We start from the raw sequence: 25,671 nt of genomic DNA, 5'->3' as shown, positions 1-25,671 counted from the left end.
GGCCTGATGTGTTTCTGTTGAGAAATCATTTGACAATCTAATGGGAGATCCCTTGTATGTAACTTTCCGTCTCTCTCTTGCAGCCTGTAAGATTCTCTCTTTGTCCTGAACATTTGCCATGGTAATTATGATGTGTCTTGGTGTGGGTCTTTTTGGGTTCACCTTGTTTGGGACTCTCTGGGCTTGTGTGACTTTTTTCTTCCCCACCTCAGGGAAGTTTTCTGATATTATTTCTTCTAATAGGTTTTCTAATCCTTGTTCATCCTTCTGTTGTTCTGGTACCCCTATTATTCGTATGTTGTTTCGTTTCATGTTGTCCCAAAGCTCCCTTAGGCTCTCCTCCTGTCTTTTCATTTTTTTCTCCAATTGCAGTACGTTTTGGGTGTGTTTTGCTTCCTTGTCTTCTAAATCACTAATTCGGTCCTCCGCTTCTCCTAGTCTACTGTTGATACTTTCAATGGAGTTTTTCATTGCAGCTATATCGCTCTTCATATCTTCTTGGGTCTTACTTAAGTTGTTGATTTTTTCATCTGTTTCTTCTAGCTTCTTCCATATGTTATCGATTTTTTCATCTGTTTCTTCTAGCTTCTTCCATATGTTATCGATTTTTTCATCTGTTTCTTCTTGCTTCTTGCTGAGGTTGTCGATTTTTTCCTCCATCCGGTTTATGCACTCTAGGACCCTTATTCTGAATTCTTTTTCTGTCATGTTGCATGCCTCTGTATTACTTAGCTGCTTTTCTGGAGAGTCCTCCTTCTCTTTCCTTTGGGGGTTTCTTTGTCTACCCATGTTTGATCTCACTGACATATCTAGACGTTGAGTCGTTCAGTGGCTGCTCCCTTGGTGGCAGTGACTCCTTGGTCTGCGGTTCCTCTTCGGGCGGTTGCAGTAGCAGCTGCTCTTCAGTTGGCAGCAACTCCTCTGGTGGGTGCTGTTCACAGCTGTGGTGGCTCTTCTGGCTGGTGGGGCGAGGTTTCACGTACAGCTGCTGTTCCTCAGCAGAGGGTGTGGTGCTCAGGAGGTTGCTGTTGCTTGGATCTGCTTTCCAGGGGAGTTCTGCTCTTCCCGGCTGTAAACCGTCTCGCCAGCTGAGGAATTTCGCCAATTCGGGGTGGATGTTACTAGTTTCAGCTGCTCACTCCATTTGCTCAGGGACACGACCTGGGACGCGTCTGCCTATACCGCCGCCATCTTCCTTCTCTAGTTATGCAATCTTATGTAAGTTATCTAAGTGCTTTGCTTATCATGTAAAAACTGTAGATAATAATAAGTGCTTCACAGAATATTATGAGGATTAAAAAATATACCGTAATACATTCAGCATATTGCTGGTACACAGTAAGTACTCAATAATGGCAATGTGAATAAAAAGTTCTTACCTGTTGAGTAAAGGTCTAACTGTCCTTTGGCCACAGCAATAAGTAATCACCAATTAGAACTTGTTTTAAACTTGTAATTAGTTAATGGCAGCTTGCTTTGGAAACTGCACTTGAAAGTTAGGCAATCAGCAACAGTCTCACACAAGTAACCTTTGTTCAAGGTCAATGAACCCCTAAATATTCCAACTTCTGAAAATCCACCAATACCTGAACTCCATGCTTCCCCTAAACTCTGTCTTTCTCAGAGAGACTATGCCTTCAAGCTATTTGTTAGCAAAACAGTAAAGTATAGATTTGTTCCAGATTTGGGGACATAGCCTTTTTTAAATAGAGGAAGATAGCATATAAAACATTTTCAAAAACTATTCTACCAGTGGTAGAGATGATACTACTTACTCTTCACTAATATGGCTAATATTTTAGGTTGCCATGATTCACCTACATTTCCGCCCCCTCACATACCTCCTTCCCTATCATTGCATATGTTTCAAGACAACTGTCCAAGTGAAGAGGATAGCCTGTTCATGTATAAATAACTCAAATTCATGGCCTTGGTCTCATTAACAACCTGCTGTTAGAAATAAAGCTAAATAAAGATTTTGCTTGTCTCTAATTTACACATTTTTATCCCAAATAATACATATTATAGTAGTTACCATTAATTAAACACTTATATGATAGGTGCTGTGATAAATGTCTAACATCATAATCTTCATTTTCAGAGCCACTCTACAAGGTACACATCATTGTCTTCCCAGAGGAGGGAACTGAACAGGGAAGTTTAAGGTGCTCAAGGGCCTGAAACGCAAAGTTAAGGCTCACAGTTTCTCCTGCACTCCTGCTTAAAAGAAATAAAAAGTGACATCTGGAGAAATAAGAAATATATTGAGATAACCCTCCCCCCCCGCCCTGCAGCTTGGTGCATAGTTTAGTTTTTGTGTATCAGTGTAATTGTCATTTTGCAGGGCTTGCTTCCATATTCAGTGCAGTTTTATCACTTTCACAAGTGATTTTGGGGACGGAACTTAGGTTATTTGGTGGAAAATGGAAACTATCAAACAGAAAGGGGCAGTAGGAATCTTTTTTTTTTTTTTTTTTTTTTTTGGCAGTAGGAATCTTACAGATATAATCAGGAGGTTTGATGAGCTAAATGATTGAGGGACCAAGTTAACAAAAGGGACTAAATTCAATATGATAGAAGGATCTGTAGGTAGGCTCCTGGTTTTATTCCTTTTGAGATTCATAAAGGTAAATAAAGAACCTGTAAATATTTTAAAGAAAATGAAGGCTTGTAAAACAAGCCCATTTAGGAATATCTAAAATATTTGATTTGTGTAGGTCACATAGAGCAAGTTGAAGAGGACTTAAAAATTCTCTTTAAGTATATGAATGGTGTCAAGGTTTTTTTCTCTCTCTCTTTTGAATGGTGAAACAGAAGAAACAATACCAAATTGTGGTAAAAAGTGCTAGCCAAATATATATCAAATGAATTCCTGATATTGAGGGTTATTTACTATTGCAACAGGTCTATGCTATAATTTTTCTGATTTTTTTTGTAGTAGTTTTTTGATTTTTGTTTGTTTGGGTGGGGTATGCTATATTAGTGGTATAACATAGTGGGTAGACTATGCTATGGTATCAATCTTCATTCCTCAATTCCTTGCCCCTATCTTTTTGTCCCATAGGGATATTGTGAAGATAAGAGTGTGTGTATGTTATGCATCTTTCCCGTGTTGAATACGTATTGTAGATATTGTTTTATGACTGTGATGACCACATGATTAAGCTTATTTTTTCCTTCTCATTTATTTGTATTTAGTTAGGGCAACTTTGATACTAAAAAGTCTCTGTTCTCCCATTTAGGCACCAGAGGACAGACTTGAACAAATACAGCGGGGAGAGCTCTGAGGTCTGGAAGGGAGGGGTAGAAAGATGTTCTTCCTCCTGCCGTGGGAATTTGGTGATATTGTATTCTGTTGGTACAGTGCAGTATTTGGGAGGGAGGGGACATTCAAAATATTCACTGATCTTAAATTTTTAGAGTCTAATACTGATGATATAGTCGAGTGCCTCAAGTGACAGGTGAGAAGGTGAGGCAATAGGGCATTCCCTTCAGAGCATATACATGCCTTAGTATGGTAGCTGGCTGATATGTGCAGGCAGTTATTTCTGGCTTATGGCATCTCTATAAGCACATTCTTCTGTGGTTAAATGTCAACTTATAAAGTATAGCCACAGAATTAGAAATTATTAACTAAAAGGAAAAAAAGGAGTATCCATCACAGCAAAAATGATTAAATTAGAGCAAAGTCTATGCTTTTCATCCTATAATTTGTTTTGTGATGATGCTGATTTTTGCATTCTTAAAATAAAAGTTGTTAACAATAACAATAAAAGTGTTACAATAATTTCTTCCACCCATAAAATTTCTTAGAACCATAAGTAGTAGAGTAAGTGGTAACAATCAAGTGAAAGAAATGGAATCTTATCATTTTGACAGTCTCTATTTGGCAACAATCCTTGATCATCTGCCAGTTGTCATGTAGTTTAGATCTTCAGATTCCATACTCAGTCATGGACGTTTTTATTGCATTGGGCTAGTTTTGCTTTTCTTTTTCTTTTAGTTTCTTCCAAAATGAAGACAGCATAAATGTGATTGAATTATTTCAATTTACTGAAGTAGAATCGTTTTAAGGAACACCTCTGTCAAGAATTGATGGGAGTAGTTTTAACCTGTCATTCTTTCTATTGCTTTAGTCTATGACAAGTTTTTATGCTACTGCTGACTTAATAGCCATTTGATAGACACAGTTTATACTTTCATTAAGGGAATGCTTTCGAGCCAGTCTGGATGAGAACAATCTCCTGATTTTATGACAGTGAGTCCTTCACTACTGGAGACAGCTGTTTTGTTGCCCTGGTATTAGAAGATAAGGGGATGTGCTCTGTTAAAGAATTAATGTTGTATTAAGAAGAAAATTCAATTAAAAAGTGACTATAAAACTAAATAATATTTCATTCAGTTGTCACATTAGCTTTATGTTAGAGAAGAATTTTTTCCATTCACATTTTCACAACTTCCTACCTGCACTATTTTTGAGAACAAATTTAGTTACATAATAAAACAGAGTAAGTTTAAAAGCACCTATGACTTAAGTAATACTAAAATAATCAGCTTAAAAATGCATCATTCCATACATTCAGATTAATGAAATAAACATTTGAAAAGGATCATTAAATAGAGGAAATTATTTTATTGATTTCTTCAAAATCCTTCTTCCCAATTCAGCTTTTACTAAGAACATGTACCTAACTCTGAAGGGTCCCATTTTCATAAAATTTTTGACTTTCTACAGGCCATGTACTCTCCTTTGGCAATTAATTTTTGTTTTACAAGCAAGTCTTTACATAAATATATTTAGCCTCCTACCTCTTCTATCAACAATTTGCAATTGTGGGAGGCATTGAATCTAATTGGATGTATTCTTATTTCTTTAGTATATAGCAACAGGTATGGCTGTACTGACTTATTGGAAAAGGTAACATGATAACCAATCAATAAGCTATGCTTTAATTAATCCAGCGGTTCTCAACCTGTGGGTCGCGACCACTTTGGTGGTCGAACGACCCTTTCACAGGGGTCGCCTAAGATATTTGCATATCAGATATTTACATTATGATTCATAACAGTAGCAAAATTACAGTTATGAAGTAGCAACAAAAATAATTTTATGGTTGCGGGTCACAACATGAGGAACTGTTTTAAAGGACCAGAAGGTTGAGAACCACTGAATTAATCTGAATGACAGTTTCAGACACTGGTAACATAAAATGGGTGTAACCAGAAATTCTTAAGACTAGATTTGAGCCCTTAGCTTATAATTCCTATAATAATTCTTTGGATGATTCCACACATTTTAACTTGTACAACCACAAACAATAAGTGTAATTTATTCCATAAAGACCATGTTGAGGCTAGTCTAGTAGAGACAGAGTTGTATATTTGTTTGCAAGGGGAAATTAATGAGTGTCTTAATATAATCACTAAATATAAGCACTAGAAATTTCAAAGAGCCTCTTATCAGTGTTTGGTAGATGCTTAACAATGGCATCAATAATTGATTCTCGATACATAGGTCACATAAGGTATAATTTTCACCCACCTACCTCTCCTACTCCCAAACCCTCTTAACCTGCAGGGATATTTGTGGGTATGTTTTCACCTCCCAGGCAGCTGGTGGGATTGGAACTATTGCTTAAAACTTCCTTTTTCAAACTAATGGGAAAATTAAGGAGTACTTAACAATTCCCATACATAATCAGTTCCAGATTATTTCTGGACATTTCCAAGGAAAGTAGGGTTGTGTTGATGTAGATCTAGAATGTCATTTTCAAAGTCCTGCAAGAGATGGGGGCTCTTTGTTTTTTGAGCACATTTATGATTCTCCCACTGTTCCACCCTTTTAAAACTTATGTCTCCTGAAAAAAGTGGCTTTTGGTCAAAAGAAAAACTGCAGATATTTGTGTAAGAAATACCTCTCTGGGGGCAATAGATTATGCTATAAGATTTTTTTAAAATTTAAAAATCTATAATTGTATGACTTCATCAATCTGCTCTTTCATGAACTCATTTCTTGGTTTTTGGTTAGAGCTCACTAACTGCAAATACATTTGGCTACTATTTCTTCCTGAAGCTCTGCATCCTTTGGGGAATATGCCAGTACCATGGGTTATCAATGCAGCCTTTCTGTTGTTCAATGCAAAGTGCTGAGTGCCATCAACATGGGGAGGGTGACAAGAAAAGGATGAGGGAAGCAAGAAGAATCTCAACTTGCCCACTGACACTGAAAGACCTCTTTTCCTAATGTTTAGAAAAATGTTTGAGGTCAAATAATTCCATATACAGGATCCCAATCTGTTTTTGAGTTTCAGTGATGGCCCAGACTACCAGAAGAAAAACTCACTCTAACCAGTGCAAAATTTGCTCCTATCAGAGGTGAAAAATGAGGCGTAGGGAAGAGAGTCAGAAAGAGGGAGCCTGGATTGTGCTTCGCATCACTCACAGTGATAGAGAGGATGGTTCTCACTTGCTTATGGACTGATGAAACCAAGGCCTTCCTCCTGGGGGTTCTTTGGTAATAATGCATATTGCTTTGGGAGGAAAAAATACAAAGCCTCAGGCAAAAGTTAACTACCTGACGTATTTCTTTCTGTACAAAAGGAGAGTTTGTGGCACTGGCAATCACTAAAGTTTCAGAATAATGTTTTAACTCAATTTTACTTTAAATTATAACAGATATTCTTGACTATGATGTTTTTGATGGAAATAAGAAATATTTCCACTACCCTATCTTATCTTTTATATGTACAGTTTACCCAGTTGATTTTTATTTCTGCTTCTTCCACATCTTGACTTGCTCAATTTTAGCCTCAATAGTTACTCTACTTTCTGCCATCCTGATGTTCTTCAATATTTAAACCTTCATCTCCCTTATCCATTCTAGGATTTCCTCAATTTTTATGAAAGTGAGCCCCCCTCCTCTTCACTCTTGGCATAAGGGATTCCAACAGCACAATTGCCCAGTCTGAGTTAAATTACAAAAGCCAAGCATTGTAGCTATTTTATTTCAGTTCCACCGATAGTGCTGGTAGTTTGTTTTTAATGGCAAGAGGTTTTGAGAAAACTACTTTTCTATTATTAAAACTTGATTATAATTTAGATAAAATTTTATAGCATTAACAATAAAATGTTTTTATTTAAATCACTAACTGTAAGGAAGACATAAACAGATGGAAGAACATACCATGTTCATGGATTGGTAGAATCAACATCATTAAAATGTTCTTACTACCCAAAGCAATCTATAAATTCAATGCACTCCCCATTAAAATACCAAAGGCATATTTCACAGACCTAGAACAAACTCTCCAAAAATTCATCTGGAATAAAAAAATACCCCGGATAGCTGCAGCAATCCTGAGAAAGAAAAACAAAGTAGGAGGGATCTCAATGCCAGATATCAAGCTGTATTACAAAGCCACTATTCTCAAAACTTCCTGGTACTGGCACAAGAACAGACATATAGACCAATGGAATAGAATAGAGAACCCAGAAATCGACCCAAACCACTATGCTCAATTAATATTTGACAAAGGAGGCAAAAACATACAGTGGAGTCAAGACAGTCTCTGCAATAAATGGTGTTGGGAAAATTGGATACATGCAAAAAGAAAAAAAAAAAAAGAAACTAAACCACCAACTTACACCGTGCACAAAAATAAACTCAAAATGAATAAAGAACTTAAACATAAGACGGGAAACCATAAAAATACTAGAGGAATCCACAGAAAGCAAAATCTCAGACATATGCTGAAGCAATATCTTCACTGATACAGCTCCTAGGACAATGGAAACTAAAGAGAAAATAAACAAATGGGACTACATCAAAATAAAAAGCTTCTGCACAGCAAAAGAAACCATCAACAAAACAACAAGAAAGCCCACTGCATGGGAGAACATATTTGACAATGTTATCTCAGATAAGGGTTTAATCTCCAACATTTACAGGGACCTCATACAACTTAACAAAAGGAAGATAAACAACCCAATCAAAAAATGGGCAACGGACCTAAATGGATAGAGACATATGAAAGTGTGTTCAAAGTCACTAATCATCCGAGAGATGCAAATCAAAACGACAATGAGGTACCATCTCACACCTGTCAGAATGGCTATCATCAACAAACTAACAAATGACAAGTGCTGGCGAGGATGCAAAGAAAAAGGAACCCTCATGCACTGCTGGTGGAAATGCAGACTGGTGCAGCCACTGTGGAGAACAGAATGAAGTTTCCTCAAAAAACTAAAAATGGAACTCCCATTTGACCCAGTAATCCCACTTCTAGGAATATGTCCCAAGAAACTAGAAAGACCAATCAGAAAGGATATATGCACCCCTATGTTCATAGCAGCACAATTCACCATAGCTAAGATTTGGAAACAGCCTAAGTGCTCATCAGTAGATGAGTGGATTAAAAAATTGTGGTACATCTACAGAATGGAATACTATGCTGCTGTAAAAAGAAAGGAACTCCTACCATTTGCAACAGCATAGATGGTCCTGGAGAGCATTATGCTAAGTGAAATAAGTCAGTTTGAGAAAGATAAATATCACATGATCTCACTTATTTATGGAATATAATGAATAACATATGCCCTGACTGGTTTGGCTCAGTGAATATAATGAATAACATAAACTGATGAACAGAAACAGATCCAGAGACAGAGAAGCATCGATCAGACCATCAAACCTCAGAGGGAAGGTAGGGGAGGGTTGTGGTAAAGGGGAGAAATCAACCAAAGGACTTATATGCATGCATATAAGCATAACCAATGGACACAGACACCAGGGGGGTGAAGGTATGAGTGGGGGGGGGGAATCATGGGGGAGATAAGGACACATATGTAATATCTTAATCAATAAAGAAAGAAAAAAATCACTAACTCTATAGGTTGATTTTTTAATGTAGTACCTTTAAGCATTTACTTCTCATTTAAAAATGGCATCAGTTTATTCTTACTCTCTGAGAAATTCTGTGACAAACTGATTTGTTTTCAAGTGAAAATCAATTTCAGAAGGAATTTAATTCAGTTGTTTTTAAAAACAGAATTGATGACTTAGTCATAGGATCAATAACATAACAACTTGATATTTTCAAAAGAGATTTTAGGCCTTATCTTCCTAAATATGTACAAAAAGAAAGTAAAGTGCATTATATTAAGAAATATGATGAATGCCAAAATTAAAATAAGGAATAAATATTCCTTCCTAGAAACTTAAAAATTTATTTATGTATTTTTAAATTTCACTTTATTTTTCCCCATCCCATTTATGTCCCCTATACCCTCTTCCCCCATCACCCACCTGCTCCCCCTGCAATCATTACTATTAAAAAAAATTCTTAATATTGTCTGAAAAAGCAAAAATTCCGATTTGGGAGCCTGTGAAACAAAGAATAAAAAGAAAATGAAAGTGACTAAAAAAACACCAGAGATGAGGAGCAACTGGCAATCCTGAAGCACTTAATGGTGAGCTGGCATTGCAAATGTGAGGAAATCATGGGCAAATTCTACTACGGGATGAGTTGGTGAGCCAAGACTAAACTAGCTGTACTTTTAATATTTTTTCCTCAACTGTGTCCCTCCTGATGCTGACCCTTGATGCCTAACTTTATTGTTCTAACTGCCAAGTCATTAGGCACTTAACCTAGAATAAAAGCCACTTGGGGAGAGAAGAGTCAATGCTGATGAACAAAATGAATTGACCAACAGAATAAGACCCAAAGCATGGAGGCATGGAACAGACTGATATACCTTGATGTGGGAATGGGAGGACCAGAAGAGATAAAACAAAGAACTTATCCTATATAATAAAAGCCTAATATGCTAAGTGTCCGGTAGTCCAGTCGTCCATTCAACCAATCAAAGCGTAATATGCTAATGATATGCTAAGGCTGCTCAACCACTCGCTATGATGTGCACTGACCACCAGGGGGCAGATGTTCTGACCTTTAGGTTAGCTTGCTGCTGGGGTCCAGCCAATTGGGACTGAGCAAGATGGGCCGGACTTGCCCTGGAGCCCTCCCATGGTCCCTCCCTGGATGGCCAACCTCCCCCGTCCCTCCCCGGCCCCGACTGTGGGGTCCCGTGGCCTAGCCTGTGCCCTCTCGCAATCTGGGACCCCTCGGGGGATGTTGGAGAGCTGGTTTTGGCCTGATCTCACAGGCCAGGCTGAGGGACCTCACTGGTGCACAAATTTGTGCACCGGGCCTCTAGTATACTTATATGCATGGTCCATGAACACAGGCAATAGGATGGTGAATACTTCGGGGGGGTATAGGTGGAGGGAGGAGCTGGGGAGGAGGGAGATGGGAGACATCCGTAATACTATCATCAATAAAAAATATATATTAAAAAAAGAGAGATAACGCAGAAAGAGACCTTTGAAAGTCCAGTCTCTATATATTAAAGAACTTTCAGTGTTAACACCGCTAGGATTTTAAAGTGTCTTAGTTACTCTTTCCAGAAGGGAAATATTTTGTTTCATTCATTTTAATATGTCACTTTAGCCTTTTGCTGCAATGGTTTTCTGCTCCAACATTTAAACATATCTTGACAACATTATCCTTCAATATTTAATCTCCTCAGAGATATTCAACCTATTTAAGACTCTCAATACTTTTCAAAGAGTTTGTCATTTTAGAATTAGGGAAAAACAGCCTTGTCATTCCTGTGGAGGATTCTAACAAATCATTTACTGTCTAACTTTAAAATGAAAATTGTTTCCAACTGTATTTTATACTATGACCATTCTCTTTTTTGTTACATATAGGAGAATAATCTAAAATATTTAGTCACCTCTGTGAGCTTGGCAAGTAAGCTAACCTAAACTCTTTTTTTTAAAAAAATATATTTTTATTGATTTCAGAGAGGATGGGAGAGGGAAGGAGAGACGGAAACATCAATGAGAGAGAATCATTGATTGGCTGCCTCCTGCAAGTCCCCTACTGGGGATCAAGTCCACAACCTGGGCATGTGCCCTTGACTGGAATCAAATCCTGGACCCTTCACTCTGCAGGCCGATGCTCTATCCACTGAGCCAAACTGGCTAGGGCACCTAAACTCTTAATTTTCTGAGAAAACCTAAACTCAGTCTTTTCTTTCTTTTCTTTTTTAAAAATGTATTTTTATTGATTTCAGAGAGGACAGGAGAGGTAGAGAGAGATCAATGATGAGAAACATCAATGATGAGAGAGAATCACCAATTGGCTGCCTCCTGCACGCCCCAAACTGGGGATTGAGCCCACAACCCGGGCATGTGCCCTGACCGGGAATCAAACTGTGACCTCCTGGTTCATAGCTCGATACTCAACTACTGAGCCATGCCAGCCAGGCTAAACTCAATCTTTTCTTTAATAAAGTGGATAAAAATAATACTGCTTACCCTATATGATGGTTTTGAGGATTAGAAGAAATGCATCAACCATATAGCACAATGCCTGGCAGAGAGTAATATTTAATAACTAGAGGCCCAATGCATGAAATTTGTGCAAGAGTAGGCCTTCCTTCCCCCGGCTGCTGGCACCGACTTCCCTCTGGCACCCGGGACCCGGGATTCCCTCACAGCCCTGGCTTCGACATCCAGTCTAATTAGCATATGATGCTTTTATTATTATAGATACATGGTACATAATAATTCTTACCATGGTGACTATGGCATAATCCAATAGACTGTAGTAGTGAAGGCAGTGAGGTGATAAGACTCTAAAATACAAATACTCCTGTAGTTCTCTGCCACTGCAAGGCTGTAATAGCAATTCTCAAAGTGCTCAAGTATAGTCCTACCTTGAAGACAAGGGGAGATTTACATAGCTGTGACATGTTCTTCTAGCAGTGATTCCCAGACTTTTGAAATTAATGGAAATCAGAATTTAAAATTTTGGAGACTGACACAACAAGAGAAAATTTAAAACTACCACCTTCTATTACACCATTAAAAAAAAAACCCACAAGTCAGCATGTAACAACCTCAACATTTTGCTATAGATTAGCTACTATGGTACATAGGCCTGTGACAGATACAGCAACAAAATTATTTCTGATAGATGAACACTTTTCATCTAATTTATGTGTCTCAATCTCTGGGTCTTCAGTTTGGAGAGTACCTACGTTTGTTCTGCTGTGCTACTTGGAGTACCACTAGTCACAGCCATGAGTATTACCAATATTAGTTCAAGCAACGAGCTGTGATGGCCAGAACAGAGAGCCACAAGTTCAACCAAAGCCTTTCTGAAAGGGATTTCCCACTGACTCTCAGCAGTGTTACAGTAGTTCTGATCACAGTACCAATTCTACAGAGTAGTAGCAGAATAGTAGTATCTCTGGGCACAGAGATAATTATTAAAAAAATCTGCAGAGACTTTGAGAAAGAGACTCAACTGGGTGCTGGCAAGATTTCTTCACCACTTAGTCTCCTTTGGTTCTCCATTCCACTTGTAGCTCAATTTCTCATTTTCTACTCTTAACTTGTCTAGCCTAATGACTACGCACGTCACGACAACTGCAAAAGTAACAATGATTTAAAACACACACACACATTATAGAATAAAATATAAACCAAATAAATAAAAGTACAATTTTCACACCTATTTTGGTAAATCCTGCAGCCCAGGCAAATAATCCCATACCATTTTCATTTCCTTAGGTTAATTCTCACTAAATACTAATTTGATATGTTCAATATAAGATATAATAAAAAACTAAATCTGGATATTTAAACATGCTTTATTCTCTCTTTTCTGTGAGGTAATAGATAGACATATGTATTTATAGATTCTAAAATCTCAGAACTATAACATGGGCTGAATCATAAAATGCTTATCATTATCGTAGAAAGAATGTACAAATGAGTTTGCACATGGAAGACATGATACATATTTAAAGACATATTACATTATTTCACCTTTGACAAGCAGTATAAACGGTTAATAAAGTTTTCAAATTAAACAATTATTCCAGCCCACAAATATTTAATCAATATATAGGATTGCATGCAGTTCTTAAAGCACATAGAGAAGCAAGAAAATGATCATCTTGATTTGTATCGATGGTATGATTAAACATGACATTATGGACACTGAAAATAGATTTCATGTAAAGTGGATGTATGAATGTATAATGTAAACACCTCTTAGTTGCATCTAGAGTAATACATGAATAAGGTTTTCCTTTGTGTGGGAAAATTATAGTAGTCCTTTGCAGCTATGTATGTGCATATGGTTCCCTCCTTCTGGCAGGCAATCGGCACTAGGCTCTGATAGGCACTCCTTGAATTTCTTGCCATCAGTTTTATCCTCTCCTCTTTTCTCATAAAGAGGAATTTTCCTCCTAGCCTTTCTGAGATTTTCAACAAACAGCTTTTTCCCTTCAGCCTTAAAATATGATCAGGTGTCTGCTGTCTTAAATATTCTCTTCCAGAGTCCACCATAATTCTATCTTTTCTTTCAAAAGGGAAGTCCTTTTTTGAGTTTTCTAGATTTCTGTCTTTATTTAGTCTGTAATGAGGGGAACCGATTTTAGGATAAAGCTAACAGTATGGATGGAAGAGTGAGGAGGGAAATACTAGTAACTTAAGTATTTAATATTATATATAAATCTGAGCCTTTCCCTACATTTTGACTGTTTCTTATGTTAGCTAAGCATTTCCTTAATGTTCAAGGCTGTTTCCCTTGAGTTTTCTATACCTTGCAAAGGAAAGACTCCACTGAAAAAATGATTTCTTCTCTGTTCTTCCTAGAAACATCTCTGAAATGTTGGTGTTCCATGGAGTTCTATGTCATCCATCTACCTCACTCATGGCTCAATTTGATGACTGCTAAGTTTGAATCTCCAGCTAAGATTTCTCTCCTGGCCCAGCTGGTGTGGCTCACTGACTGAGCATCAACCCATGAACCAGGAGGTTAGCTGTTTGATCCCCAGTGGGTGGGGAGAGGGGGGTGTAGGAAGCAGCCAATCAATGTTTCTCTCTCATTGATGTTTCTATCTCTCTATCCCTTTCCCTTCCTCACTCTCTCAAATCAATAAAAAACATTAAAAAATATTTTCTTCCTGAACTTCAGATAAATATATAAATATCCACTAAATTTTTCCACTCAGATGCCCCAACAATACATCAAATCAACATATTAAACTTAAGCTCTCTCTTCTCCACTTCCATTTACTATTCTTTTTGTATTTCCCAACCCAGTGCATATCGTCACTCACTTGTCCAAATTAGAAACCTGGGTATCAATCAATTTTGGAACTGCCCTTTATCTCTTATGCCTCATGTCCAGTGTAACATTTAAGAATATATTCAATCTATGCATTTCTCTCCATCACCTATTACTTCCATATACTCTCCCCTGAATTACAACAGACGTTTCTTAACTGGTTCAATTACCTCTAGTCAGTCTCCTCTCCAATTCATTCTCTGAAAAGCTATCAGTGCTCATTAAAGAAAAATTTAGTCATGTCTCTGCCCTGTCTAAAATAGTTCAATGTTTCCCTTCCCATTTCCTTCACTATAAAGCTAAGCATGATTTGGCTTCTGCGTATTCCTCCAGCTTTATTTTACACCACTCTTCATTCTCAACTTCCATTAGTTTCTTAACTAAACAGGTGTGTGCCCTCATAGCACTGTATCCCATCTTCACAGCACTAATCACACTATATTATAGTTATCTACACTGCTGAATATTGCTCAATAGGCAGATTAATAACATGTGTAACACCTGCAAATCAGGGTGTTCACAATTATGTGGGGTAAATAATTTGATATTTTATATCTATTAAAAGTACCGAGGTCATCATCAAGAGGGAAATCATCACCTGGGTTAGAAAGAGTTTGTGATTATGCAGTGCATATGTAAGTTATGAATCACAGTTACAAAATGAACACTCATGAACTTAAAAACTAGAGTGTAAGAACCACAATTCAACTTAAGAAATAGAACAGTACCAATAATACCAGTTTCCTCCCTCATCCTACCCCCAGTTTTCCCTTTAGAGATAACAATAATCCTAAATTTTTTGTTAACTGTTTCCTTATAAAATTAGTTTTTTCAATCATGTAATTATGCCTAAACAATATATTTTAATGTTGCTTATTTTTGAGATTTATAAATGTGGTATTTTTGATGTGTGACATCTTCTGAAACTAATTTTTCACTCTAATTACATTTTAAAAATTTATATACATTATCATAATTATAGTTAAGTAATTTCCATGGCTGTAAAATATTCCTTTGTGTGAATATCAGAATTTGTGTATACACTTTCCTGGTAGATAATGTGTTTTTTTTCAATGTTCAACTATTCTGAATATTTAAAGTATCTGAATGACATGTACAGGATTTTTTCCAGAATATCATCTCAGAAAGAGAATTGTTGGAATGTAGGGTCTATGCATGGTTAGCTTTATAAGATAATTTGTTATCAAACCATTGTGATTTTTATTTCCACTAGCAGGATAGAAGTTTCCATTGCTCTTATACTTGCAAACAGCTTCATTTTTCATACTTAATTTTTCCAAATCTAGCCAGTGGAAAATAATATCTTTTTTTTGCATTTCATTGATTAAATGATTCAATGTTTAAAATATTTATTCACTCTTCTGATTTCCCCTGTATTTTATAATTTAAAATATTCTATTGTATGTATTTTCTTATTGATTTGTAGGAGTTTAAAAACATATATTCTGGAATACTAATCCTGTGTCCCGCATATATCTCACAATTATCTTCTCTCAGTCTTTTTTAATGCTCTTTATGGCAATTAACATGTAGTCTTATGATTACCTACATATCACTCAGCCTATCTACTAGACTAAAAGGTCCTGGAGGTAAGACACCATATCATATTCATTTCTGTTCCCTAGCATCTAGTAACAGCTCCAAATATAGTGTTACTTGAGTCACTGTTTATTAAATGAATGATTGGATGAATGAATGACTTTTAGTAATGTGAATCAATCTCTTTGTAGTTAAATTTCATTTCATGCCCAGCCGGCGTGGCTCAGTAGTTGAGCATCAACCTATGAACCAGGAGGTCATGGTTTGATTCCCGGTCAGGACCCATACCTGGGTTGTGGGCTCGATCCCCAGTAGGGGGTGTGCAGGAAGCACCTGATCAATGATTCTCTCTCATTGATGTTTTTCTCTCTCCATCTCCCTTCCTCTCTGAAATCAATAAACATATATTGAAAATAAAAATAAAAAATGTCTAAATGTTTAAAAAAATTTCATTTCATACAAATTGGCTACATCATAATGCTGAAGCCAAGAAAGTCAGAAGTATATGTTACACACCTTCCTGTAGTTGCATGTCAAAGATGGGTGTCAGGCACTAGTAAGAGGTGCTAGCATCTGCAGAGAGGCAGCAGAATGTTTGTAAAAATTTGTTACCAGCTCTGAACATATGGCAATGTTCATTTTTCATCCTTTTCAGTGCACTTATAATTCTTATAGTGAAATAATATTTAGCCTAAATTTGTCACAAAGTTAGAAATGATGTTAAGATATAAGATATGGATTACATATTACAATGGACGTGCAAGGCTCAAGGTTTGTGTCATCAACTTAAAATTGGTTACCTTTTTAGTAATGGTGTCCGGAGGTACATCCCGCCTCCCAAGAGGATAAGGATTCCATTGGCCACTAGGAGATACATCTTCTTGTCCATTGTCTAAAATGTTGCTTTGCTGGGACGGGGTCTATTGCAAAAATGGTATGGCATTCTTTAGTGATGTAATAGAAGTTTAATCATAGTTTTCTGAAGAGAGTCCCTAATGATTATGGTAAAATTAATTTTGTTTAACTGCAAAAAAACTCCATACATCCTGAATTGGAAGTATTACTATACATCTTTTACTCAGTAAAAAATTCTAAATTGATAGCTTTCTGGAAGCAGTGAGAAATTTAACTAAAGTAACATTCTTAGTGTTATATACTGAAATCTAAGGAAAAGTTGAGATTATTTACAGTACCTGAATAAAAATAATCAAAATAAAATTAACCGATAAAACTACAACATTTAAACTTGCTTGTTTCTTGAGTATGCTACTACCATTTAGAGTGTAAATTGAAACCATAGAAACACAGTATGTAACTCTTAATATTTGAAACCATAGCCTAACACAAATTTTATAAGGCTGTACTGATTCTGGGAGCATATACCTTGCGCTAATCCAAAAGAGTGTTAACACTAGTATAGTGTATGTAAGATTCATGGTTATATGACATTATCTACAGATAGCTATGAGGGGGAAATTAAAACAACATAGAAATATTGTATTATTAGAATCACAGTATAAATAAATTATGACTTTTAATTCAAAATTTATTTATATAGGTCACATGCATTAAAGTTTAAACTCTTCATATATATTTAATTTTTTGCTGATTTACTGCTTATTATTTTTAACAAATAATAATTTCTCTGTCTTTATTATTATAATATTAGCTATTTGGGGGGGGGGATTCCTCCACAGTCTGACCTGATTAATAGGAAGGATTCATACACCATGGAGGGATAATAGTGGGATATTTTTCTTCTGAAAGCAGATTAACTTTTCACAAAGCCTTTCTCCTCCCCGAACCTACAGGATACACAGGTACTAAACTCGAGTTCCTGAGGAATTCTTATGGGTGAGATACTATGTTTAGTGTTCCCTATTCCACTTTATGTGGATGTTTTGAAGGATCACTACAGACAAATAAAGCTGAGTTACAGCATGTATGTGCAGCTCTATTCTGTGTGAAGTATTGTCCTCCAAACCCAGAAAGGGAGAACTAGACCATTCTCTTTATAACATGGCAGAAATGGGCTGTTTGCTAGGCTTCCTCTGATTACATGGAATAGTCCCCGTTGTTCTCCTTTAGAAAACAATTATATAACCACTCTATGTGTATTCTGACTGCATGCATTTTTTAAAAGCATTGCTTGGAGTTACTTGAAAATCCGATTTGCTATGAAACTAGATGAAGCTTTCCTAAGGTCTAATGGATATAGTGAAAAGTAAGAAGATAACTCAGTTTTCTTCTTATTCTTTGGCCATGTGAATTTCTTTCTCATGAGCCTATCTGAAAGAGTGAAAAAAGAGAAAAGGTATTGAATTGAATTTCCTGGGTTAGCTAGAAATGAATTTGTGTTTCTTTGGAAACCAAACATTAACACCTTTAAAGTATATATTACTTAAAAATAACCAGATAACAATTCCGGGTCCATCTATTTGTCTTTAAGCATTAATTTTCTAGTCTTTGCCTTTTCCAGATTATTATTTTGGCATATGTCCCCAAACAATTTTTTTAGATATTAAAATACGACAACTCAAATTATTAAAATTAAGCAGTTAAAATATAATCATTCAGGATAGGCATTACGGGCCCATGGTTTTTTCTGGCTGGGTTTCTGTGCCAGAGAAGTGGGATAATAAAGTGTTCATCTGGCTAGGTCTGTGCAACACAGATTTTTTGAGTTCCACACAGGTATCTTTCTCTTTTCCTCCATATCACACCATCTCTATTTCCTCCACTAAACTTGGTTCAGCTGGCCAGATATGACTTCTAGTCACAGAGAGCAACTGATAATTGCAAAATTCTTTCTGGCATAAAAAAAGGGGGCTAAAAGTCTTTAGTTAAATTTCTAATATTATGATGATATAGGCTCTTCATTAGTTTAGGAATTAATCTTTTTCTCTTTAAAATTAGGATCAGCATGCATACCAATTTCTCTCTATTATGGCCAAAGGAAACAAACATGCAGACGCATAAAGAATTACTTTCACTAGACAGCGAAATTAAAGAAATAGTCTGAACGCAATTTCCTTTATTAATTCTAAGAATGTTTTGGTCTTTTTGTTTTTAAGTAAGACATCCTAGGGGTGACTTCAGTTTGCAGAAATAGAGTATGGGAACAATTTATTGTTTGGGAAGGGGAACCCAAAAGAGAGTTATATGGTAGGTTCACACTATTTCCCAAAATGAGCATAGACATTAACAAAAAATTGTACTCTTGATAAAGTGCTAATGAACCAAGTATAAATGGATTTCCTCAGTTGTTAAAATTCCACAGAAGATTAAAAGGAGCAATTGAAAAGTATAAAAAAAGTAATGAAGTTATCACTGTTGAAATTTATTATTTCAGAGAAAATAACCAAATTGATGTTCAGTTATTCATTTATTTTTAGTACCATACTCTAGATATTTTAATTATATACTTTAAAAGATTAAGAATAAATCTTATCCTTACCACATGTAACCAATTAAATCTAAAGGACATAGAAAATCATCACCTGCAGCATTCTCTCAGCTTCTAAATTCTGTAGATATTCAATATTTCAAAATAATAGAGAAAATGGTCAGTATGATTTAGTGAAAAATCAAAAATTGTATTAAGAAATTCAGTAATGCTAGTAAAAGTTTTGCTGAATAGGTTCTGGTCCCAAAGACTGCTGCGGACATTTGTAGATTTAACACTGCTGTGAATGATCATACGTGTCTATTGGAAGAAGTAATTTCTAATTTTGCTGAGACATAAATGTGCATGAGTATGGGTGTGTCTCTATATATCTGTGTATGTATATGAGTGTGTGCTTGTAGGTGTGTCTATATGTCTCCATATGTGAGTACATGTATGTACAGGATTCACAGGTAGAAGTAAATGAGCTTAGCTGATCCAATGGCTCTGCTCTTGTCTGCTAATTAATGGGTACAATAAACGCTTAGTGCATTTCGTCGGAGGAATTATGTAAGTGTGGTATTACAATTTGGCACTTTGAAAAGGTCTTGGGATATATCCCTTAAGAGCTCAAGGATCTATTTTGCTCAGTAATTGTTACATGCTTCATGAAAGGCATTACCATAGATTCAAAAATGCTTTAAAATTAATTTTCCTCAAAATATTTCTGGCAAAATTATTGTTATATTATTCTTTTCCTGCATATTTTTGAAAAAATTAGGTATTATAAAGACAACTATATGCCAAGCTTGAATCTATACTATTATGATATCACAGGGTTCAGTCTGAAGGTGGTAAGGTCATGTCAATATGATTCTTAAACCAGCATTTTATTACAATGATGAAGAAGCATCTGTATGGATGCTAAGCTTATTTTGGTAATTTTAGCTCCTACTGATGAAAATGTATGTGGTTTATAAGATAAAAGCATTTTGCATAATTAGGAAGTTAAGAGAATCCTTCTTGAGAGTAGGTAGCCAATAATAAATGCAGCAAGGTCAATAGAAACTGTAGGCATAAACTGCCTCTAGGTGCCACCTAAATGGCATCAAGTAAGTAATCCTTGGAACTGGGGTAAATAAATGCATGTAAAATGTTGGCACTATTTGATCCTGAGTCATCTGCATAGATGCAGTAATAAAGGACATTAGAAATTTTAAAATCGTTTAGGTACAAGTATTGCTATCTAAACTTATCTAATTCAAAATATAGAAGAATGAGTATTAACCAACAAAACAGATAACATTTTCTTCCAGGAAAAATTCTATGAAAAGATGATTTAATACATATATTTCTATAATTTCAGCATCCCTTCTCTTGAAATTATAATTTATGTTAATATCTGTTTTAATAGTCCAATAAGCATTAGGTGCTATGGTATAATATTACAGTGGGAGACGTTAAAAAAAGAAAAAAAAGGAAACAAAGTATCAATTGCTCCAGCGTAGAAGAGACCACACTATTAATATTGGCAGCCGGAAACCCGCAAACAGAAGTTAGAGAAGGCCAATGATTTCTTCCACATCCCTGCTTATCCCTGGGGCTGCAGTAGCATGGATGATTAATTTATGATTTTCTTGGGTTCACAACCTTTGGCCTTTGACTGCTACCAAGCATATTTCTAAGCGGTAGTAAGTGCTCAGGAAGTGCAAGAGGATCTTAATAAGTGCAAGGTAACTATTAGCATTTAGCAAGCTCAGCTAACTCAGAAAGCATGTGTCTGTAGCACATAGGGGAAGATTTGGGTCATGATATGCTTTGGATAAATGAATATATCCTACTTATGTGTTCTTTCTTTCACCCCGTGATATCTACTTTTCTGGATTGTTATGAAGATGATGTGGGATAACAGTGTGTACAAGAGAGCTTTATCAACTTTTATGAGCTATGTTCTAAGGAAATGCCAGGTTTTACAAACATTCGAGAAGGCATCACCATATAGTAAACAGCAAGAACTTGGGTGCCAAGCAGAGTCAGATTCCAATTCTAGCTGCCCCTATGCTAGGGACAGGGGTTACAATAGTAAACAGTAAAAATACAAGTGACTTATTTTCTGTGACACATGAACCTCAGGTTTCTCATCTATATAATGAAGATAAATACTTCTTATGAGAGTTTTTGTTAGAGGTGGGTGAAAAAATATATTTAAAGTACCTCATTGTACCAGGTACATAGTAGATTCTCAATAACGTTTATTTTTTTCTTCTTCTTCTATCAAAATATTTATTCTACCATTAATCTGGATAATAAAAATGGTAGTCTGAATTGACATTTTACAATACAGTTGACCCTTGAACACCACATGGGTAGGGGTGCCAATTCCTTTGCAGTCGAAAATCCACATATACCTTTAACTTCCCCAAAACTTAATTACTAATAGCCTACTGTTGACAGATAACCTTACCGATAACACAGTTGATTAACACATATTTTGTATGTTATATGTATTATATATTGTATTTGTACAATAAAGTAAGCTAGAGTAAATAAAATGTTATTAAGAAAATCATAAGGAAGAGAAAATACACTCACAGTATTTACTGAAAAAGATCCATATATAAGTGGACCTGTACAATCCAACCCATGTTGTACAGGGTCAACTGTATTATGTTTCTCTCTGATAACATAACATTTTAAGACAATAGCTAAGTTCAATTACAACAGAACACATCCGAAGAAGCACATAGAACCATTAATAACATCATAGAAAGTTGCCTTATGCTTTTTGGAGTGGCAGTAAATAAAAAAATGAGTAAATGAATGAATGAATGAATAAATAAGTAGATAGAAAATATAAAAGTTCATAATTTAATAGATGATTTATGTCTTAAATGCTCTGATCATAAGTATCATTACTTTTTTAGGAAATTAGAATAATCATCAATAAATGAGAATATTAAAGAAAATTAAATTTATTAAACTAATATTGTTATATTTATTCACATTCTTTTAATATCTTAAGAGGTTCCATAAAATTAAATTAGAAAATGTAATTTACTCTTTATCATATGGAAAGTCTATATTTAGTTTGTAATTCATGAAAAATGTGCAATACTCAACCTAGCATAGAATAAATATGAAAATGGAACTATTCAAAACACATAGCAAAATCTGGGAGAGTCTTCCCTTTCTGTCCACGTAAATATTTACTGTGTAAATACTTTATCAAGTACAGAGTCTTCAATCTTCATTCACAAATAGTTATATCCTTTCATTAGTTTACTACAAATTTATTTAAAGAAAGTTGAGAAGAAAAAACAAACAAACTAGATATGTTTTGGCAAACTAAAAAAAAACCCCAAACCAAAAAAAGAAACAATGTGCTGAGTCAGGATCTCAGCTTACACAAATGGCACCTTTCTGTCAATTACCAAAATGGAGATGGTGGGGAAGGTAGGAATCACAGAAAGGCCCACTTCTCTGGGTGCATAACTTACAAAAAGACAGTCTTAATGGAGGGAGGAAATACACAAAGGTGCTCCTTTCCTCTAATTACCAGAGGTAAGACTTGGCAAGCAGGGAGCAGGGAAAAAGTCTAGATTTCAGTGCCTGAATGTCCCTTTGGCAGGGCATGACCACACAAAAGTATGCTGCAACTTTATTTCCCTTGCTTAACTTGTAATATGTGAAAAATGTTACTTTAGATTCCTTAGGATACTTAAATTCATTTTTTCTAGCACCTAACTAGAGATGGCTAATATTATCATTCAGGAATTTTATGAATAAAAAGACAGTGCCAGTGTTTCCACAGGAGAATGGACAGCTTTGTCAATTTTATCTGCTGAAAAATGCATGCTTATAAATTGACCTTATTTTGTATTTTAGTGGAATTCTTGTGGCCAACAAATATTTAGGGGCTGCAAAGAAATTGTAGATATCGGATATTAATTTTTATTATCTTAAGAGGCAAGACAAAAGTGTTGAAACGGATGTTTATGCATTTGTAAATCAAAGGAAAATCATTTTTGTCCATCCCCTTTCCTGTAGAAAAGAGTTCAGGGAAAGTGAGCCCCAAGCATGGGATCAGTCAGCAACAGTGGCCAGTGGATCCAAGAAGGGGAATGCTGAGAGTCTGCCTCTTAAGAGTGACGATGGGAAAGCCTGGCGGAAAAACCAGACAGATTTTCTAATTAAGGAAGCTCTGCAGAACAGATGGACCTGCCCAAAGGTGAAGGGGCAGAGAATTAGACTGGAATCCATGGGAGGAAGCAGAGGCTGGAGGAGTCTCAAAAGTGAGTAAGCACCACTCAATGTCACATATGATGGAGTTCCTGCAATGGCGGCAGGGTAAGAAAGTTGTCCCAGATGCCTAAAGGCCTAAAGTTTAGACACCTTAAACTGATAGTCTGGGGTCATGAAATCTTTTGGTGGTAATAGAATACTTGCCCTGCCTGCGTTCCTTTTCCATCCCCTGCCTTCTTTGTCTCTCTCTCTTTCTCTCTTTGTGTGAATAATGCAATATTGACGATAATTCATTTTCAGATGGAGACTTGCAATAACTAAATTATTCTTGATTTGCACTTTAATGTAGCTTCCAAAGAGAATTCCTTTAGGTCATCTCTGTGCCCAATGGAGGAAGGTTGAAGAGTCTCTAAATATTATAACTCTGGAATATTTCTGTTATAGATCATCCTAAAACTATAGTAAGCATAATGAATCCATTCTCTCGGGTACCCCAAACAACATCAGAAAATTAATATAGCAATACAGAGGTACCTAAATTATATCTGGAGATAATTTAGACATTCAGAAAGGGTGCTTCAAAGTATATTACCATTTTTAGCACTGAATATGTCTGTATTATTCTATAGAGTGATAAGTAAATAGGGCTAAAAATTAGGCAGAATAAGGAGCTATTTATATGGTATAACTTTAAGGGATTCAAGCAATAGCTTCCTTCATACCAAGACCTCTCTAATCTCACTGAATTTTGAAACTCAATCATTTTAGTTTAAGGGTTTCATTTCTATTACTTGTCAAGCCCTCCAGGAAAGGTGCCTATTAAAATTGTGACATCTCATCTATTACTTAGTGCAAATAAGTTTCAAGGCCTTTTGGAAAACTGGTTTCCTTGTGGCCGAGGATGAGAGCCTTGGGCGTCTGAGAGAACATGAAACAGGCTCCATAAAAGCTGGGGCTCCAGCAAAAAGGGCCTCGCAGATAGTGGTATGTGGAAGCCGACTAGTATTAGCTCATGAGAACCATTTGTACTCAAGCCCCAGTTCTGAGTTCAGTGGTGTTACGTTAGTACTTTGAAACTGTCTGTAGAGGGAGTATTTATATCGCTGACATTGGCAAACATCACAAATCATGGCCATGTTTTTCTCCCTGGAGAGGAAGTTACTGACACACCACGGGTCCTGCAACAGGAGACCAAGGACAAACAACACTTAAAGGTTCTTAATTTAGTTAGTTTTTTTTTTCAAAGTGATGATACATTTGTGAATATAAATATCTCTTTGATTTTATTTCTCTACTCACAGTGGGAAGCAAACAATCCAGAGGTAGAGATTATTTTTAAGACTAATTTGACAATAAAACCTGAATTTGAGGTCTTTTGACCCTCATTTTGCTAGGATGGGAGTTTGCTCCATATGGTCATTAATTTTATTAGGAGGCTACTGTCACTCTGCTATTCCCACTTTGTATTGCATTTTCCCCCCTAAAACGTTACGAGGCTAATGACTATATTTATAATAAAGTCTTAGTGACAGATTGTGTAAAAATGACTCATTAGTATCCATCAAAATGTAACCAAGGCAGAAGGCATTAATCAATTTAAACAGGTAAAATGTACATTCTCAGTTTTGCTTGAATAAAATGAGCAGAAATGTTTCTTTGCCAATAGAAATGTTTCATCTTACAGTGTAGTCTCTTTCAAATGAGCCTACGCTTTCTTTTATTAGCCTAGGTTGAGGAACAATTTGCTCGGGAAGCCACAAACTTGTATCCATGTTTTACTTCTGTGTAGTATTTCCTGCAAGGAAAACAGGCTGAAAAAGCACTTAGAGGTATTGACCACTTAATTTCCATTCCAATTTAGGACTCTGTCTTTTCTAAAGGAATAAAGGTTATAATTTTTAGCTCTGTTCTTAGAATGCATCAGCAAGTTAGAGGCTATCTAAAAAAAAGATGTATGAAAAAACAACAAAGAATAAGAGAAAAAGAAAATGAGTAACTTGAACAATGAGCCTTAAAGCAACACAAAAAGCCATGTACCTGCTCAATCCAAAAAGCAAAGCTGTAAAGCAGGAACCTGATAATCAGTCTAGCTACAAGTATTCATTTAGCAGCTAAGAAGAGTTCAGGCTCTACATTATGTGCCCTGGTGCTTTAGGGACTCGTGAGAGTCTATAAGCAGGGCTGTATGTACAGCCTAAACACAGTAAGTAAGCAAACTTTAATTGGCTTTGGTATGCTGACACATGTAGGGCAGTCCATACTTACTTTCTGAAG

The 25,671-nt window shown here is 35.9% G+C and overlaps 1 protein-coding gene across 4 annotated transcripts in view; it reads right to left on the bottom strand.

Moving 5' to 3' along the window:
- LRRC7 (leucine rich repeat containing 7) overlaps window positions 1-25,671 on the bottom strand; it is a 479,490-nt gene that overhangs the window by 56,595 nt on the left and 397,224 nt on the right. For 3 of the 4 annotated variants that reach the window (XM_036352078.1, XM_036352082.1, XM_036352080.1), the window contains one exon: window positions 16,571-16,690. The exons of the other annotated variant lie outside the window; for it this stretch is intronic. In XM_036352078.1, the coding sequence (XP_036207971.1) occupies window positions 16,571-16,690 (120 nt within the window). The remainder of the gene's footprint in view (window positions 1-16,570; window positions 16,691-25,671) is intronic. 4 annotated transcript variants of the gene reach the window in all.

This window comes from Myotis myotis, unplaced genomic scaffold (assembly GCF_014108235.1).
Source record: "Myotis myotis isolate mMyoMyo1 unplaced genomic scaffold, mMyoMyo1.p scaffold_m19_p_2, whole genome shotgun sequence".
Classification (NCBI taxonomy): domain Eukaryota; kingdom Metazoa; phylum Chordata; class Mammalia; order Chiroptera; family Vespertilionidae; genus Myotis; species Myotis myotis.
Note: the sequence above shows the minus strand (reverse complement) of the source record. Positions and strands in the feature narration are given on the sequence as shown.